Source organism: Cygnus olor, chromosome 24 (genome assembly GCF_009769625.2).
Source record: "Cygnus olor isolate bCygOlo1 chromosome 24, bCygOlo1.pri.v2, whole genome shotgun sequence".
In the NCBI taxonomy this organism is placed as follows: domain Eukaryota; kingdom Metazoa; phylum Chordata; class Aves; order Anseriformes; family Anatidae; genus Cygnus; species Cygnus olor.
The window spans coordinates 3375700-3394587 of NC_049192.1; the positions used below are offsets into that span (position 1 = coordinate 3375700).

An 18888-nucleotide genomic window follows, 5' to 3' on the forward strand; every position below is an offset into this window, starting at 1 on the left:
CGGTGTTTGCTGACGGTTTCCTGTGAAGTGCACCTGAATGGAGACATTTACTTAGGATTTCATGTTATTAACAGCCACCGCAGGAAAAGGTCGGGGAAAGAGAGAAGCCCACGTTATTTCCCAGAGGAAATGCTCGAGGAGAGGGATGCTGCTGGGGTTTCCTCCAGCGGCTCCATAACAAAGGGGGATTCTCCTCTTTAAAACACCCAGAGAAAGAAGCATCCGAAAGAATTCCTGGAGGGCTGCCACGGCACTGGGGAACCCCCCTGGGGTGAGCAGGATGCCCGGAGCTGTTACCACGAGGTGCTGCAGGCGCTGGGTACCGCTAGCAGCAGCGCGAGCGGCGCGCAGCCATTCATCACCAGCCCTCGAGGGTGTTACGTGAGAGGATTAATTAATTTTTACACACAGCTTAGCGCGGGGCTGGGTGTGATCATGCATTATTCATGCGTTCAATAACACAGCTGATTTATTAATAAGGAGGTCAGGCTCCCTGGAAATGAAGGCTTATTGTAAAACTGCTTCGAGCCAGGATGTTTCGGAGGAGCTGCTGGAGCGGAGCCGGCTTGGGGCCGCACACCGTCGCTGGCTGGGACAGGGACGGCACGCAGAGCTGCCCTGTTCCTTTACAGCCCATTAATCCCCGTGCAGCTTCGGAGACGCACGTTCCTGCTCCAGCACGGGCAGGCAGCCGCGGAAATGTATATGCAGGAGCCTGGAGCGGCATCTATAGGAGCGGCTTGCTGGCTGCCTCCTCCCCGCGGCCGCTGCCGCAGCCATGGAGGACCTGGGGAGCCAAAGAGACCCAGGGCTTACACATCAGCATCGCGCTCTTGCAGGGCAAAGGGAGAGAAACGCAGGCAGCCAACCCCTCCCTCCAGCGCGACGCTGCTGGCCGGGAAGGAGCTGGCTGTCGGCGGGGAGAGCGGGAGCTGGAGCCATCTCCAAAAAGAAAATAAAGGAAGGAAATCCTTACGGGAGGAGCCGTTTTCCCCATGGTTACCCTTGGGGGCTGATAGCCCACCTATCTCTCCACCCCTTATTTATTTTGGCCCCGTTTTGGGCAACCCTTTCCTCTCCTCCTCTCTCTCTGAGGCTGGGGCTGCCCGAAGGTGGGCAGCAAACGCCGCGCCGGGGCTGAGCTGCAGCCAGGCTGACCTGTCCCAGGGAAACACGGGGGCTCCTCCAGCGTTTTCATGTCCCTGGGGGTGACACGGTGCAGTGCTGGGGCTGCCTGCTGCTGTGATGGCAGTGTTTTGGGAGAGGATGGCTGCTTGCTTATGGTCCCCTCTGTGCCGGAGGCACCAAACATCCCCTGTACGCGATCCCGCTGCGTGGTCCGGCAGCAGCAGGGGCCAGGCGCCAGGCTCAGCTCGGCAGCAATTCCTATTTCTCTCTTTGAAGGCAGAGACAACACTGAGCCCAGAGCCAGGGAGAGGTCCCGGGGCTTTGCAAACACAATGTGCCTCGTTGCACAATCACAAAGGGATGGACGGGGAGGAGGCAGGGGGAGGAAAAAAAAACCGGGGGCCCCAAGCAGGTAGGGGACAAAACCAAGGTGGAGGCAGCAAGTGGAAGGGGTCGGGAGCAAGCGTAGTGGTGGCTGGGACCAGTCTGGGGGTGATGGGGCTTTTTCCTATGTCCCTGCATGATCTAGGCAGGCTGGGGCTGGGATGAGGCCAGCACCACGGGGCAGGGCTTTGACATGGTTTTGTGTTCATTTCTGTGGCTACAGCAGAGCGGAGCACGGGGGCATTTCACACCCCCCCAGAGCAGCCAGCAGCAGCAGGGGAGAGGAGCTGGTTCCTCTAGAAGGCTTCTCCCAGCGCTAGCAGGCACCCCGGGGCAGGAGGAGAAGCCGCTGGTGCCTCCTCTGGGGGCCGATGGAGTCGGCGCAGCTGGCGGCCGTCCCGGCTCTGATCAGCCCGCACACACTGTCCTCGGAGAGGGCCAGCGGAAACCGAAGGAAAACAAAGCAAGAATTTACCAAACCACATGCAGCGTGGCTGGGGCACCGCTCGTCCGAGCCTCCCGCTGCAAACGCCCCCGAGGAGGGCAGGGCTGAGCACCAGGGGTCGGGCGCAGGGGGTAAGGGCTGGCTGCGGGCAGGGACACGCGCTGCTGGGACAGCCCCAGGTGCCAGCTCGTGGGGGAGACGGGCTGGGGCTCAGGGGTCGCTGAGGAGCTCCCACTTATTCCTCCTTATCCGCCTGAGCTCAGATGGAGATGGAGACCCAGCCACTGCCCGGCTGGGGATGGATTCCCCGTGCCCTGCACGCCAGCCACACACACAGCTCTACCCATGTTGAGGCTCTAGATCCCTAAAAAATCACCCCAAAGGTGCTGGGGACCCCGGGAGCAGCTCAGCCCCAGCAGGCACCAGCCCATGCTCGTCCCCAGGCTCCCCAGGCAGCAGCGGGCGTTGTTTGCTGCGTGCCAGCAGCCTGAGCGCTGCCGAGATTTCCAGGCACCGGCACCCAGCGCTGTCGGGAAGGAGCCGCTTTGATCATCGCTAATTATTGCTGCCGGCCTGACAGAGCTCAGCAGCACCCATCCCACCCCCGTCCCAGCTGCACCCGCCCACAGGGCCCCGTCGCCCCCTGCCGCAGCCCCCCCCGGCAGCCGCTTTGTAGGATCGGGGTCGGCGCTGCTCAGCCCATGGGGCTGGAGCCCCGCATCCACCTCCAGCGCTCGCCATCCATGTGGACGGACAGACAGACAGACAGACAGGGCACCAGCAACGTGCCCCACAGCACAGAGAGGGCCGGGAGCATCGCTGCCCAAAACCCCAAGGTCGATGCTGTCCCCTCAGTGCCACAGCCCTGCAGCTGCTCCTTTTATTTCCAGGACCCCAAGTTCCCCCTGAATGGCACAGTTCGGCAGAACAGAAGCAAAAGCAAAGAACGCCCACGCCCTGCTTCTTGCTCCTGTTTATCTCCAAAGCCTTTTTTTTTTAAAAAAAAAAAAAAAAAAAAAGAAACACATGCCTTCCCTTCACAGGGAAGAGCGCTTGCAGCTCGGAAGAAGACCCGAGTGCCAGGGCAGGGAGGGCAGAGGTTCGCGGCGGTGGCCCCTGGCAGGGCTCGGCGGAGGCTCTCGGTGCTGCTTTTTGTTTGCTAGCGCGGGGAGCCAGGTGGCAGGAGCAGGCGGGAAGGCTAATGGGTTTCCCAGGCAGCTGATGTTTTGCCTTTTTTTTTTTTTTTTTTTTTTTTTTGTTCATATTTCAGATGCTTTAGAGAGAAAAACAGCCCGTTCGTCGCTAGGGACGGGAGATCGGTGCCGTGACCTCCCTGGACTGGGGGGGGGGGGGTTCATACGGAGGCAGGGGGGAGCCACAAGGCTCTGGCAAAGGCTTGGGTGCCCATCATGGGGCTGTGGGTGGGGGGCACAGGACCGGATTCTTCCATCACCCCCCCATCACCAGCCCTGCTGCCCCCATCCCAGAGCTGGCTGCGTTTCACTGATGGGGGCATCCATCTGGGGGGGCCCTGCACATTTTAACGGTGTTGGCATCGTTTGAGGGCAGAGGTAGGAAGGAGGGACCCACGGCTGCGTGCGCAAGGCCTTCTCCTTGTGTGCTCCCTGGTGCAGCTCAGGTTGCTGCTTATAATTTATTAATCTCACACCGGTTTATATTTGGCTCCAGGCGCGTCTGCAGCCCTGTTTGCAGGGAGGTTTGGGCACCGGGCACTCTCTTTGAGGACAGAAGAGGCTGGCACCAAGGGACGGGGCTGGGCACAGGCAGAGGAGGGACCCTGGGGCTCAGCACCTTGCACGAGGGCTCCGAGGCTCACTGCTTGCAGGAGACAGGCTGTGAGATTTTCCCCATCCAGGAGCCTCAGTCAACGGGCTGGAGGGAACCTGTTCCCATCTGCTGTTTGTTCAGGAGAGCCGGGAGGCTTCTGAGAGGAGCCAGGCGCTCAAAGGGCCTTTGACGACATGAATTGAGGGCTCTGAGCAAGGAAACACTGCGTTTTTTCCTTCTGCTCCTTGCACGGCCGCAGCCAGCACCTGGCAGCTTTTGGAGCTCCCTTAATGCCACGGCGGGGAGGGAAGGGGAGAGGCGGCTGGCTCCCAGCGGGGCACCTTGCTCAGCCTCAAAACGCAGAGCAATCCCCGTCCCCAAACCTCCTCCCGTCCCCTCCTCCCTCCCTATTGCTCCAGCAAGGGGCTGGGGGCTGCTGCCACGTCCCAGCGGTGCTGCTTTGTCCTGCAGTGGCCAAGCAGGGGGGGCTCTGTTTTTGGATACCCCGCTCCCCGGGGAGCAGGGGCAGGTCCTTGCTGCGGGTCAGGGTACACCGGTGCCATGGACGGGGCCAGGAGGACGGCAGCACCCTGCTGGATCTGTCCCCAGTGCCTTGTGACATCTACGAGCCCAAAGAGCTGCACCACGGACCATAAATCACGGCACCAGAGCCTGTGACACCTGCCGGGGCTACGTGGTCTGTCCTCCGCAGTGGCTTTGAACTTGGATAACCCCCTGCTAGCTGCTCTCCTGGCTGCTCTGCCAAACCTGCAGGCTCCCAAAGGTGCCTCGCTGCGTGCTCAGAACGAGCCTCCCTTGGCCACGGGGATGTTCCCGGCGTAAAGGGGACAGGAGAGGGAGCGACGGGAGGAGGAAATGCTTCAGAGTTTCCAGCTCTGTTCTAAATTAGGCACTTAACCTTTTCAAACACATTTTACAGTGGTTGTAATAAGCTCTGACCCTCTTTGTGCTGGTAAATCCATGCTGTGAGGAGCCCGTCGATGGGTTTTTAAGAAATCCAGCGCATGGGGGCTGCAGGGGAGGGGATCACAGCATGCGTGCCGATGTCCCGAGACCATTTATTGCCCATCGGTAGGGCTGGGAGCTGCGAGGACATTCCTGCACCCAAGGCACTGGGAGGATGCTGTGCACCCCCTAATAAACCCCAGACCCCAAGAAGCAGGCAGTTATTACATCGGGCTGCGGGGCCCCAAAGGCAGCCTGTAATTAGGGTGGGACGGTGCAGAGCCTTCCCCAGCTAAACCATCATTTCCCAGCGCCGGCGGCCCTGTGAAGTCAGCGGCTGGGAGCAGAATGGGGCTGTGTGTGTGGGTAAGGGACAATTTGGGTTTCACTGCCCCTCCCCTTGTCCCTCTCCCCCAGAAGAGACTTTGGGGCAAATCGGAGCCACATGTGGCTGGTGCAGAGATACCTCTCACCCCATTTTCAGCCAGGAAAGCCCTGGGTGAGCCCTTACAGCCTGGTGCAAGGGAAGCTTTGCAGCACCTCCCGTGGAAACCGGGTGAGCCCAGAGCCCCGGGGGGGGGTCAGCCCGCGCTGACACACGGGAGCCGCGGTGAGAGCATCGCCCGCGCCCGACTCAGAGTTTCCAGCAGAGCCCTGGGGCTCTCGCCGCCGTCGCGCTGTCTCCGAGTGACCGATTCCCTCCCCGCCGCCTCAAATCCTGGTTCAAGAATGTTGTTTGGGTTGCAGAAAGTATTGCTAAAAGAGGAAAGGGGAGGAAAAAAAAAGAAAAAAAAAAAAGAACAAAGAAAGAAAAAAAAAAGGGAAGAGGGAGGCCGGGGTGAGATGGGAGGTCGAGGGAGGCTTCGCCCTGCCCTTCCCTGCTGACCCTTGAATTTTTGGGAGGAGACTGCAGCAGCTGCAGGCAGTCGCCAGATGTTGAGTGCGTTTCCTCTGCATGGTTCAGCCAAGGCTGAGCCCCCACGGGAGCTGCTGCTGCTCCCCCCAGGATTTCCCCACTCCCCCGTCCCTCTTTTTCCTGGTTTAACCTGCCGGTGCTGCCGGCATCCTCAGAAAGCAAGGGGGGGCTTCCAGCTGGGGCTGGTTTTGGAGGAAGCACGGAGGTGATAATCCCCGGGGAAGCTGTGGGGCTGCTCCTCCAGGCACGGGAGAGGTGAACCCCACCACAGGGATCGACTCTGGGTGGCAGGACGGGGAGGTGAGGGAGAGGACGTTTGGTTGCAAACACCCAGAAAGGCCACGCAAACCTGGGAGCCTCTGGAGAGCGGCTCCAGGGCATGGCCCCAGCCACCACAGAGCTCTGCAGGTGCTGCCCCGCTCATTTCCACCCCCTCTTCCCAAGCAGGGCTGGAAGATGCTGAGGGTTGAGGTCTCCCTGCTTGGACTCCCGTGGCTGGAGTCCCTCAAACCAGCAGCAGGGACCTCTTACCCTTCGGGAATTGGCTTTGTGGGACAAAGCCCAGGAGGAGACCCCAGGAACCCCCGGCTGCTGCGGGGTGAGAGCCCCATGTAACATCGCCGGCACCCCGCGCCCAGCAGGACAGCCAGCCCATGGGGACAGGGACCCAAAAACCTGCATTGTGGGGGCACAGAGCAGCCAGCAGCTCGGCAGAGCTGCAACTTCTTGGAAACACGGAAGAGGCAGAAATAACACTTCCATGGGTAAAAAGGGAAGAGGCTCTGAAGCAGCTTGTGGCCACGGCTGGGTTCGGGTGTTCACGGCACGTTCGTAGCTCTGCGATCACAGGGGCAGAAGGAGCTTTGGCCTTAGCATCGGGTGGCTTTGATTCTTTTTAGGCTGCGAAGCTCTCGCTCGCTGTGCCAGAAGCAGCCTGACGAAACCGCGCTTGTCCGTGGAGAAGGCAGCGCTCCCGGCTCCAAGCCCGGGATTTGAAAAATAAAGGCCAACGGGGGCCAGATTCGGTGGTTCCAAAAGCAAAGCTCGAGAGGATTTGATCAAAACAACCGGAACAAACCCAAACAAAATAGACACTGTTCACATCAATTTGGTTTAGCAAACCAACACAGGCATCTGTCCGGCCCTGACGAGATGCAGACTGCGGCCGTCAGCGCAACTGCGCCGGCTGAGATGAGGCAGCGATAGGGAGCGGGGGCTTCAGGCGAGCAGGACGGAGCTCTCCTGGCTCCCATTACCAATTCAGGGCTTTCTTTGAATGGTCAGCTATAGGGAGAGGTGTTTATAGAAGGAGATGTCCAAAAGGTTGCATGAAAGTCAAGGAGAGCTGCAGAAGCTTTGCAGTGGGTTGCAATGAGCAGTAGTGCCGAGGTCTCATCAAATCCCACCAGAGCTGACCAAACCTCGCAGCAGAGCCCCACCAGTGGCTGGGGGACCCCTGGCCACCTGGGACATGAGATTTCAGGGTTAACCAGAGAAAAAGGTACGTGTGCTTCTTTAGATGGCAATTTTTCACCTCCCTGAGACAGTCCTGAAGGACATTGAAGCTGGACAGGATGAGATTGGGTGAAAGTCCTGGTGACTCTTGGGAACAGAAAAAATAAGCTCAAACATGCCTTTTTTTACTGTTTTTTGCTGGGAAAGGGGGATGTGACCATGGGGAACGGAGCCATCCAGAGCCAGCTCATGCACGAGGGCTCTGCAGCCCCCATGGGTGCTGCAGGACAGCCTCCCCCACAGGGTGCCTGCCCAGCGTTGTGCCTGTTTTGCCTTGCAGAAGGCAGAGAGGCCGCATCCCTTATCTAACCCAGCTACAGACGTTTTGCTTTTCCAGAACAACATCCAAGCCCTGCAAAAGCCTCCGAGCTGTTGGCCACCGGGACACCTCGAGCTGCCAGAGAAGTGACGCTGGTTGACACCATCCGGGCGCCGAGCAGCAGATGTTACTGGCTGCCACCACCCCGCACACCGTTTTCCCTGGCAGCAGGAGCAGAGCCCTCCCGGCCGGGTCATCCCCTGCCCCAACCCACAGCCTCCAACCCCACACACATCCGTGAGCCCCTCTCCAGCCTCCCTGCCCCACTGCAAGCTGCAATTGCAATGCTTTCCTGGGACAGTGAGGTGCTGCCAGCTCCATTAAATCCCACAGAGGCTCAGAGAGCACGAAACCTCTCCCTGCTTTACCAGGGATTTACCTCTTTTTGGGCAGCACAGCCCCTTGTGCTCTTTCCCCACTCAAAGGCAGGATTTCTCTGAATACCCCAGAGTGAGCAGCTCTCTCCCTGCAGCCCAGGGCCCCGCGCTGTGTCGCGGTGAGCTGTGCTTTCCAGGCATGCTCTTCCTTCCCCGGCAGCCTCGCGTCCTGGCACCGTCCCCACTGTACAGCTTGTCCCTCGCCACCCCGTCTGCGAACCACCCGCACATTCCTCCCCCTCGCAGCGAGGCCTGCGGATCGATAAGGATCTTTGTGAGGCTCCCCCAGGGAGGAGGATGTTTTGGCTGGGAAATATCGATGGGAAGCGAGGAGAAAGCAAGCCCAGAGGGAGCCGGGCACCTGCCAAGCTCGCTAAATAACTCCAGGCTCCTCGGCAGACCTGGGCGTGCTGCTGGAGCCGGGCACGGAGCAGGAGGCGATGGGCGGGCAGGGCTCCTCCTTCTCAATCCTTGCAGGAGGAAATGCTTCGACAAAAAGCCAAAGCTGGAGCATGCAGAGATGGGGACTGGGGGGCTGCATCAGTGCCCACTGCCCCCCAGCTTTGCAGGACCCCCAGGGGGTCTGCATCCCCAGCTGGTGAGCTGCATAGCAGGGAGTGCTGCGAGCTCCCATGTCCCCAACCACGGTCACCCAGCACACACACACCCCCCCTATGCCCCCCCGGGAGCCTCGCTGGGGACCCCCCAATCCCCAGCAGGATGGGCACAGTCTGCAGAAATGCCAGCTTGGCATCTCTCTCCTGCCAGACTGAAGACAAATTCCTGCTGTCACAGTGGCTCTTTGGTAGGCAATTTATTTACCTTGGATGCCGCAGCCTTATCGTTCATGGAAATGTTTATCCTAAATATTTAATAGCAGGGCTGCATAAACGGAGGCTTCCTGGGGAAGAAGCCCAGGCTGCAGCCGGGGCAGGCATAACGTCCTTTCCCTTGGTACTGCAAAAGTTAAAGATACTTTCTCACTTCTCCCCAAGAATCACATCCTCAGCACCTCAAAATCAGAGATTTTTTAATCTGGCCAGAAGCCTCTTCATCACTTCCTGATGAGAAACACAGGAGACCTAACAACAGCCCTTTTAAAAACAACATCCCCGATTCCACTAACTCGTTAAACAGAGAGAGCCTGAAAAGTGCCAACACTCCTATGAGAAAAGACGGGAGGGAGAGAGAGAGAGAGAGAGGGAGGAAAGAAAAAGCAGGTTATTTATAACGCCAGGCAGCATTAGGGTCTCTTCAGTCTCTCCTGCAAACTGTCTGCTGCTAGGAGGTCACTCCCCAAAAAACCTGCCGAGCCCGTGACCTGCAAGCACAATATTTGGTCTGGGATCTAGGGCGGGCACCAGCCTTTGCAAACCGGGCGCCGCACTCACATGCTGCTTGACACACGGGAGATCCCGGAGCAGAGCAGCGAGGCTTTGGAAAGGAGGCTCTCAGCTTGGTAAGTCCATCTCCATATTTATTACGATTTTTTTTTTTTTGAGGTTTGATTTCCATAGCCCTGCCGTGGAAGGCGGGCGGCTGCCCCGTGGAGCACATGCCAGCGACACGGGTGGCACGGCGCGGGCGCCAGCGCTCGCGAGCCGCGGCAGCCGGGTGCCCTCTCCCGCTCCCCGCGGCTCCTGCCCCGGCTGCAGCTCCCCAGACACCTGCACTGGGACCCCTGCACCCGCAACCTTCGACACCCGGGCACGTGCAGCGCCTGCTTGCAGCCCCCTGTGGCTTTGCTGTCTCCTCCTCTGCTTGTTTCGTGCCCGTGGTGCCCCTTGCTCCAAATCCTGCTCCTTCCCTGGGTGACCTGATGGGACCCACAGCCTCCAGCACAGAAGCGTGGAGGCTGGGAGATTGCATAGATAACGTGGCTGGCATGTGCAGATGCCACCCAAAAGTGGGGCTGAACCCACTGGGGAGGGGAGAGAGACAAAATGAAGCAGGGTGGATGCCGAGGACAGGCTCAGGGGCTGGTGGCACACTGAAGGGGGCACTGAGAAAGGAGGAGGGAGCCCCGGATCAGTCCTGCTCCATACAGAGGGATCCCAGGAAGGGGCAGCAGCCCCAGCACGGAGCAGACGGCTCTGTTTCACCAGGCAGAGTGCCCTGGAGTGGGAGGGAGGAGGAGAAGGAACTCGCCTGCAACTGCCAAGCTTCTGCTGCACACGCAGCATCCCAAAGGACCACGGCTCCTCTGTCCCTCGGCTGCAAAGAGAAAGCGAGAGCCGTGCCTGCCCTCCTCGGTCTCAGCCCCCGTTTTCTTCCAGCACAAGCAGCCTGCCAGCGTGCCTCGGTGGCGGGGCAGCCGCTGCCCCGAGCACAACTGTGCCCTCTTCGTCTGCTGGGCTCCGCGGGCAAGAAATCCCCTCCTCGCTGCTGGGTGCGCCAGGCTGGGGACGAGCGACCTGCCAGCCCCTTGGGAGCACGGTTTGGGTGGGCAGGAGGGCACAGACCCCCGGGGATGAAATCTGGGCACAGCCAGCTCCACCACCACAGCTCTGCAGGGGCTGGGTGACAGCCCCCAGCAGCACGGGGGTCAGGCGGAGGAAGCAGCAGCGAACCTCACCATTTTTCCCCTTTTCCCAGCTGTGCCCCAGGGTGCAGACCCGGCGAGGTTTCCCCATGCTCCGTGGCAGCAGCAGGGCTGGCGGCAGTGCCGCGCTCCCGGCCACGTGTACAGCAGGCAGCAGGCAGGAGCCTCCGCTGCGCTCCCCCTCCGAGCAGCGCGGCCCGGAGTATTTCCTGGAGGCATTTCAAGCCGCCGCGCTCGCAGGCTCCTCTGCGTGCTGGCATGGCCACGAGGCTCGGGGAAGGACGAGAGGCCGTAGCTGGCGTCCTCATCCTGCCAGCGCAGCACCCTGGGACGGTGCAGCAAAGCCCATGCGAAGCCAAGGGGCTCCAGGGGCTGCTTGCGTGGTGCTGAGCACCCAGCCCTGCTCTCTGCTGGTCTCCAGCCCCAGGCAGATCGGTTCTCATAAGCAGGGCAAGCAGTTTTGGGATGGTCCCACTCTCCCGTGTCATGCTGGGGGGGCAGCAGGTGACAGCCCTTTCCCACCAGGCCAGGAGGAGCCGCTCAGTAGGGGAAATTTCAGCTCCGCAGCGGTTTCCACTTCAGAATAAGGCAGATCTTGTTTACCAGGATTTCCATCAGTCCCGAGCAGCGTGAGCATCCTGCGTGGTGGTGGGGGCAGGGAGAGCTGGATGAAACCCACAGCAACTCATGTCGCCAGCGAGCATGGTATAAATATAGAGAATATAGAGCTGCCTCCAAACCCGCCTCGAGCTCCAATAACCTGCGTTCGCAGCCACCGCTGCCCCCCCGTGGGGTGGGATCGCGGGGGTGGGACGTGGTCCTTCTCCTGCCTTGGGTGAACCCGGACCCTTTGGGGCAGAGCTGTGGCCTTGCACAAACCCTGACAAGTGGCCCCTATCTCCATCCCCTGCCTGGCTGCAGCAGAAATAGTGATAGGAAAGATTTGGCGAGCAGAGAGGCCCTGGAAGAGGCGTGAGATGAAAGTGGGGGAGATGGGGTAACGTCAAAGGGGGACATGCCTGCAGCCACGGGTCTTTTAGAAGGAGTCTCGGGTCCCCATGCTCCCCCAGCCCTACTGCCAGGCACCACCAGGCTGTGCCCACGTCCCAGCCCGCCCAGTTCCCAGCCCGCAGGGAGCAGCTCTCCTGCCCCCAGCCCCTGCTCTGCACCTGATTCTGCTGCTGGTTCCCCCCCAGGTCCCCCCAGCGCCCGCACCATGCGCTGGGCCACCGTCGTGCTCATCGCTGCGCTCTGCGGGGCCTCCCTGGGCCAGTACAACGAGGAGGAGGACCTGGCGTGGTTGCAGTACTACATGCGGCAGTCCCGAATGTCCTCCTACAACTACATGCCCTACTACGAGGATGAGAACAGCCCGTACGTTTACTCATACCTCCCGGCTCCCGACACGGAGGCAGAGCCCGGCCCTGAGCCTCAGCAGGCCCCTTCCTGGCAGTGTCCCCAGGAGTGTGACTGTCCCCCCAACTTCTCCTCGGCCATGTACTGCGACACCCGCAACCTGAGGTACCTGCCCTTCGTGCCCACCCGCATGAAGTACGTCTACTTCCAGAACAACCAGATCACCGCCATCCAGGAGGGGGCCTTCGACAACGCCACGGAGCTCGAGTGGCTGGCGCTGCACAACAACCAGATCACCAGCGAGAAGATGGGCAAGAGGGTCTTTGCCAAGCTCAGAAACCTGGAGAGGCTGTACATGAACAACAACAACCTGACCAAGATGCCCAGCCCCCTGCCCCGCTCCCTTAGAGAGCTCCATTTGTCCTACAACCAGATCTCCAAGGTCCCCTCCAATGCTCTGGAGGGCCTGGAGAACCTCACAGCCCTGTACCTCAGCCACAACTACATTTTTGAGATGGGAGCTTCTCTCAAAGGGCTCAAGTCCTTGATCCTGGCTGATCTGAGCTACAACCACCTCAGGAAAGTCCCTGACGGGCTCCCAATGGCCCTGGAACAGCTCTACCTAGAGTACAACCACATCAACGCCATACCCGATGACTATTTCAAGGTTTCTCCCAAGCTGCTCTATGTACGGATGTCCCACAACAGCCTGACGAACCAAGGTCTCTCCACCAACACATTCAACAGCAGCAGCATCCTGGAGCTGGACCTCTCGTACAACAGGCTCCAGAAGATCCCCCGGGTCAGCACCCACCTGGAGAACCTCTACCTCCAGGGGAACCAAATCAACGGTGAGCAGGCGCGCGGTGGTGCTGGGGAGGCAGCAGAGGAAGGGGGAGGCAGAACCCATGGTAGGGGGTTGAGCAGGAAAGGGGAATTTGGGAGATTTCTGGCCTCCCAGGTGGTCCTCAACAAGGTAGGAAAGGGATTTGGTTGTGGTGCTGGCTCTGAGTGTTCCTTTGTGGTGCACAAATTCATAGTTCTGGTTCCATCGAGCATTTAGCCTAAGCATCTTCGGGCTGCAGATGCCAGAAACCAGCTGGGGTTTCTGAAACCAGCTGCTCTGGCCAGGGACGATGCAGGGGCAAAAGGACCAGGGACAAACCCTGCGGCGCTCAGCAGCCTGCAGCACTCGGGGCAGCACATCCCCTCCCCGCAGCCCCTTCTGCCCCCTTCCTCCCCACCGGGATGCCCTGAAATGTCCAGCTGCAGCTCTCCCCAGTCCGACACCCTCTGCTTTATTCTCCAACCCCCTATGAGCTGCGGGCAGCACGGCTCCAGCCCTTCCCATGTCCCAGAGGTGGCTCCGATGCCCCCCAGCCCTCCCTCCCCAGCCCCTGGAAGCCCATGGCCCCCCCAGAGCCCCTCGCTGCCTGCAGCTGCTGGACACGTCCTGGCCAGGGCTGGGACAGACAGGAGCTCTTAGTTATTAGAGAACCTTCTGCCAGGACTAAAATTCACTCCATTTAATACACAAATAAATAAAAGGAACAGATTGTTCCGGGGTTGCTGTTTATAAAAAAAGAAAGAAAAAAAAAAAGAGAGAAAGAGAAAAAAAATGCATCTCCTGGAAAAATCCACCCTGGCTTCTGTCACCTGCCAGCCCCCAGGGCAGGACCCCCCAGGAGCGGTGCTGAAGCCCCCGAGTGAGGCCAGGCTGGGGAGGTGCTGTGCCGCAATCGGCTGTTGCAAGGGAAACAACCCCGCACCGAGGAACCGACAGAAACACGAAAACAAGAGCAGATTCCCAAATGTTTGCTTTCAAAACGTGTAGCTGTTAATATCTGCCCACAAATGCCATGAAACCACTGCGGAGCCATCCGGGCTTGACTGCAGAGCTGCTCCAGCTGCGGGTTTTGCTGCTGGCCTTTAGAGCAGCCCTGGGAGCCCCCCGGGAGCCCTTCGGTGGGGGGCGAGGTGCCCGCAGCACCCCCTGCACCGCTGGGTGCTGTGCAGCCCCCGAGGAGATGCTGCTGCCCTCTCGGGGCTGGCATCCTCCTCCTGCCACCCAAATCACCCCCTGCCTCTGCCCCAAAGCTGCTTGTATGGAGCCAAACAGCCCAGAGTGGCCCAACTCAGTGGGGAATTGGGGCTGGGTGCCCCACAGCACCCCAGTGCACCCAGTGCCTTCCCCAGCAGCTCCCAGCCTGGAGCTTTGCTGCCCTCTAGTCGATCGCTGCTGTCCCAAATCCGGCACAAAATCAGGATTTGCTCCGTGTCCTCCCTCCAAACCCAGACAGGGCCTGGCCTGAGAGGGGCTGGCAGCAGCGGAGGGCAGAGGAAAGGAGAGGGGACGGGGACAGGGACGTGTCACCCCCCCAGACACACTGCCTGGGTGGTCCCGCTCCCCAGCGGTGCTGGGGGGGGTCTGGATGCTGCAGCTCGTGGAGGCTGATGAAACGCAACGGCAATTCCCACTGCAGAGCGATGCTTTCCAGCTGACACCACCCAGCTCCCCGTGCTTTTTTCCTACCCGCACTCCAGTCACACTGGGCGAAGCCACAGCTCCCCGAGCTCTGAGCACACACAGGCTGCTTCTGACTGCGGCCAGAAGCACCAGCCTCTCCTCCAGCTTAAGGCAGAAGGACGTAGAGCCCACTTTGGCAGGAATAACTGGCGATTTAGGGGCACTTTCATCATTTCCCTGCCCATTCTGGCATGGGCTCGGTTCCCCCGGGCCCATCTCTGGACCAGGTCCCCCTGACACCTCTGGGTCTCCTTCTCCCCGCAGAGTTCTCCATCAGCAGCTTCTGCACCGTGGTGGATGTCATGAACTACTCCCGGCTCCAGGTCCTGCGGCTCGATGGGAACGAGATCAAGCGCAACGCGGTGCCCCCCGACGCCCCGCTGTGCCTGCGGCGTGCCACCATCATTGAGATCTAGCCTGGTCCCCCCCCCCCATGGTCCTCAGGACTTCGCTCCCCCGTCCCTGGGGAGACACTCACTCCCATTTTAATGCAGCTTGACGGTTTGACTTGGCTTCTGCAATAGTGCAATAAGGGTGCTCCAACGCCGGCCCACGTGGGTGGGCAGGATCCGTTCAGCCCCAAAAGTCCCCCCCCTTCCCGGCTCTCTGGCCACGCAGGGTGGGACAGGTCCCAGCACAAATCCCACCGTGGCCATGCCCCAGCCCCTGTGGGAGGGAAGGAGGAGAGATCATCCCATCTCCAAAACCCAGCTCCATTTGGGGGGTTCAGGTGTGGGTCCTGCAGAACCAGCACAGTTAACGGGGCTCACCTTGGGCCAGGCTTTGGTGGTCCTTGGGAGCTGCACGGGTAAAGGGTTAAAGGTGCTCTGGCTGCCAGCATCCCTCTCTCTAGGATGGGGAAGAGTAAATCCACTCTTTCCTCTCATTTTTTCCCTCCTTTCCCCCAGCCATAAAGCTCATGGGAGAGAAACTTTTCCTGCTGCTGCCGAGCAGCCATCAGCTGCTGAGCTTAGAGAGAAACCCTCCCAACCCCTGGTTTGGGCCAGGACCAGGGGCGAGGGATGGGCACCTCACAGCACCAGCGCCCTGCAGAGCTCGGGGTTGTGCCAGAAGCCAGCCCCTCACCCCCAATGCCCCCTCCCCGGGGAACAGACACTGAGTGCTGCAGCCAGAGGCACCCGGGATCACGTTCAGCTGTGGCACGAGGGCAGCTGGGGCTTATATGGGGTCTGCATGGGGCACACAGATCTGCCAAAACCAGACCACTCTGCTGTGGATGCCCCTGATTACCAGGAGCAGAGCTTGGTGTAACACAGGCCCAACGCAGGTGAGGTGCAAGGGCCAGGCAGGATCCACCTGGGTTTAACAAGGGAGGGATTTTGCTGCTCCTAAAATCCTGGGATCTGACCCCTAAAGCTCATCCGTGCCTGCAGGGTCCATCCTGGCATGAATCAACGCAGTGTGCCCGGCTCTACCCTGCCCACCAGCATGGCTCAGAGCTCTCCCCCGCCCCGCTAATTGGGGTCTCTCATTGAAAACGATCTAGCAGCACCATGCGCATCGATCAGCAGCACATCCCCATTCACCAAGAGCCAAAACACCCCCTTGGTTCTTTGGACGGCTTAGTTTGAGAACCAAAGGGGCAGCTGAGCTTTGGAGATGACCTGCAAAGCTGAAGAGGTCATCTCGACCCTCTGCATTTAAACTGCATGCTAACACTATAGAAACAAAAACCCAAAAAAAACCTGTACTATCACCGACGCATGAACTGTAGATATCATACCGACCAATAAAGCCCTTTCTGTAACTGCACCAAACTTGTCTGAGGGATCCCAAATGCAGGGAGAGGCCGAGGTCCGTGTGTCCGGGCTGCTCTGAGCATCCCCTCCTGCAGACCAGACCTTCCCGCAGACATAACCCAGGCTGGATTTGCCGTCTGGTGGCTGTTCCAGACACTGCACGCACGGCCGCCGCCTTCCCCACGCCACGGAGCTGCCGCCCCAACACACCGCATGTGGAGTTCGTGTAAAAATATAGAGGGAAAAAACACACGCTGAAAGCTGCCAGTTAGGGGAAGGATGAGAAAGGATGGCAGTGCTGCTGGCGCAGTGCTTCTGGTCGTTATATTTTGGATGCTTTCAAGTCCTCTGGCATTCAGCCTTGCTTATTTTTAACAGCTGAGCTGGAAGATGCTTTAAAAAAAACCAGATGGGAAGGAGTTTTGGAAAGCTGGGGTGCACAGAAAGGGCTTCTTGCTCCAGGAAAGGCTCTTGCAGAAGTCAGGTGGGAGCAGAGACATGAAGACCCCACTCCAGCCCCCTTCCCCATCCTTATCCACATCCCAGAGCCACAAAGGGACGGGCACAACCCCACGTCCCCATCGCCACCTCCTGCAGCCTGCTGAGGTCCCCGAGGCTGCTGCTGGGTGCTGGTTTTGCCCATCGCACGTGTCCACGGCTTTTCTCCCACTCCCCATGGCCCCCAGCAGTGGGGTTTGGGAGATGCCCTGCACCCAGGGGTCCCAGCAACAGGGTTTGGGAGCCGCCCTGCACCTAGGGGTGCCCACCCTAGAAGCAAAGCGCATCTCTTGGGTGAGAGCTGGGGAAAAGCCAGCTCGGGGCAGGGGACCAGGGGGAAGACCTGGCCCTGCTGGGACCCCAAAAGCATCCCCCAGGGGTGCTTCACCCACCGCGGCTGCAGTTGCTGCTTTCCACCAGCTGGGGGCCGGGGGCTGCCTCCCGCGGGGGTGGGGGCGAAGGGGAGAAGGGCTGCGCCGTCCCCCTCCTCCGCTGCCCCCTCCCTTCCCTCCCTCCCCAAAAAAAGGGGGAGACCCCATTGGTCCTGCGAGCCCCTGAGCGCCCAATCGCTGCCCTGTTGCTGTGTAGGGGAGGGCAGGATGGGGGCTTCATCCCCTTCCTCCTCCTCCTCCTCCTCCTCCTCCTCCTCCTCCTCCTCCTCCTCCTCCTCCTCCTCCTCCTCCTCCTTCTCCTCCTTCTCCTCCTTCTCCTCCTTCTCCTGTTGCTGGGAGGGGCGGGGGTCCGGGGGGCCCCCCCAGCAGCCCGTGTCCCACTATGGGGGAGGAGGAGGAGGATGCCGGAGTGTGGGGCTTTGTCCGGACCCACCAAGGAGCATAAAGGAGGGGAAGCCCCAAACCAACTGAGCGCAGCTCCCCGGTCCCCCAGGGCTGTGCCCCGCAGCCTCTGTGGGGTCACCTCTGCGCCAGACCCTAAAAACCAGCAGGGTTCCCCATGGGGATGGGCAAGGTTTCTTCAGAGCTCCCCTAAAAACCCGCCAGTTCCAGCACCCCAACCCCTTCCCAGGCTCTTCCCTCCGATCCTCTTCCCCTCCCCGTTTTTCCGTTCTCCCCCTCGAAGCCTCCCTCAGCTCCAGCGCTCCCCAGCCCTTAGCGCAGCACCGCTCCAGGAAGCGCAGGATTTGAGCTTAAAAACAACCTCCTGAAACACTCTCCTCTGGGGAGAAGAAACCAGCGAGGGACAGCTTTGACCTGAGGCCAGCACCGACACGGCTGGGGGTTTGGGGGGGACAGAGCCCCCCGGGGACGTGAGCGCCGTGCACGGCACCGCCGTTGTGCGGGTGGGCGATTGTGGGGCCGCTGTGAGTCACGGGGACGTGCACCCGGCGTCCTGTCCTTCAGCACTTCCCTTTGCTCAATTCTCCCCAGCCTTAACCTAAAACCTTTATTGTTCTCGGACTAGGTCGGGACGGGGCCGTCTGAATTTTCTGGTTTCTCCCCGAGGCGATGGCCCCGTTTCTCGCGCCGACGTGCGCTCGCTCGCACGCTGGATGGTGCTGAGGACAAAAGGACCCCGTGGCCGGGGCTGAGCAGGGCTGGCCGCAAATGTTTCCCCTGCACCTGGCTGTCTGCAGACGTGCTCGCGACGTGACGAGCAATAAAAGTTGATTATTAATAAGCCGCTTGGATCTGGGCCGCGGCAGCTGCGACATTGCTGGGAAGAGATAAGAAAAGTGCTGAGGCAGCAGGAACACGCGCCGGGGTGGGGGTGGGGGGACAGAGCTCGGCAGGGCCCCCGGCACCGCTCGAGGCCGAGCGCGTGGGCCCATTTCACAGAGGAGCAGACTGAGGCCTGGGGGAACACGACGCTTCCCAGCGCTCGCAGCTCCACGCCAGGAGTTAAACAGAGCCTGGGATTTGGGGGATCAGGATTTAGGGGCTCAGGGAGGCCAAAGCAGCTGGTGGGACTCAGTCAAAACACTTTGGGGGCCATCAGAGGGCCGATTGCCCCCCTGTACTGCAGAACTGGCACCCGTCCTCCCCGCACGTCCCCAGCACGTCCCCAGCAGCGTTTGGGCAGGGGGGCGAGGGAAGGGCAGGAAATTCCCAATCTGTTCGGCTCCCATTCTTGCCTCCCCTTTTGTTTCACTCGCCATCTGTCCCGCAGCCCCGCGCGCCCCGCGCTCCCGCTGCACGTGCCGTAAATATCAAGACGGGCTTTGTCTCTGCTTCAAAAGGCGCAGCGGACCCCGAGCCGTGCCGCAGCCCCGAGCCACGGCCAGCAGTGAAAAGTGCGGGGGGCTGGCGTGGCCGGGGGGCTTGGTGGTCCCACCGCCTCCCTTGCTGGGCTTTTTTTGGGGGGGTCGGGGTTTGGGGGGCGCAGACTCAGCCTTGCTCTGCTCGCTGGGTG

General features: G+C 60.4%; 1 protein-coding gene across 1 annotated transcript; it reads left to right on the plus strand.

Moving 5' to 3' along the window:
* The first annotated feature begins 1400 nt into the window (after nucleotides 1–1400).
* On the plus strand, nucleotides 1401–16036 carry FMOD (fibromodulin). Its single transcript, XM_040536095.1, has 4 exons — nucleotides 1401–1540; nucleotides 7480–9297; nucleotides 11577–12587; nucleotides 14528–16036. Exons 3-4 carry the CDS (start codon nucleotides 11597–11599, stop codon nucleotides 14677–14679), a joined length of 1143 nt encoding a protein of 380 aa, XP_040392029.1. The 5' UTR covers nucleotides 1401–1540; nucleotides 7480–9297; nucleotides 11577–11596; the 3' UTR covers nucleotides 14680–16036.
* Nucleotides 16037–18888: the final 2852 nt, after the last annotated feature.

What these genes read in the sequence shown, in the direction of transcription:
- FMOD (XM_040536095.1), top strand. Translation starts at nt 11,597, where the DNA reads ATGCGCTGGGCCACCGTCGTGCTCATCGCTGCGCTCTGCGGGGCCTCC. An exon ending in CCAGGGGAACCAAATCAACG is followed by an intron (nt 12,588 to 14,527) that starts GTGAGCAGGCGC and finishes TTCTCCCCGCAG; the next exon opens with AGTTCTCCATCAGCAGCTTC.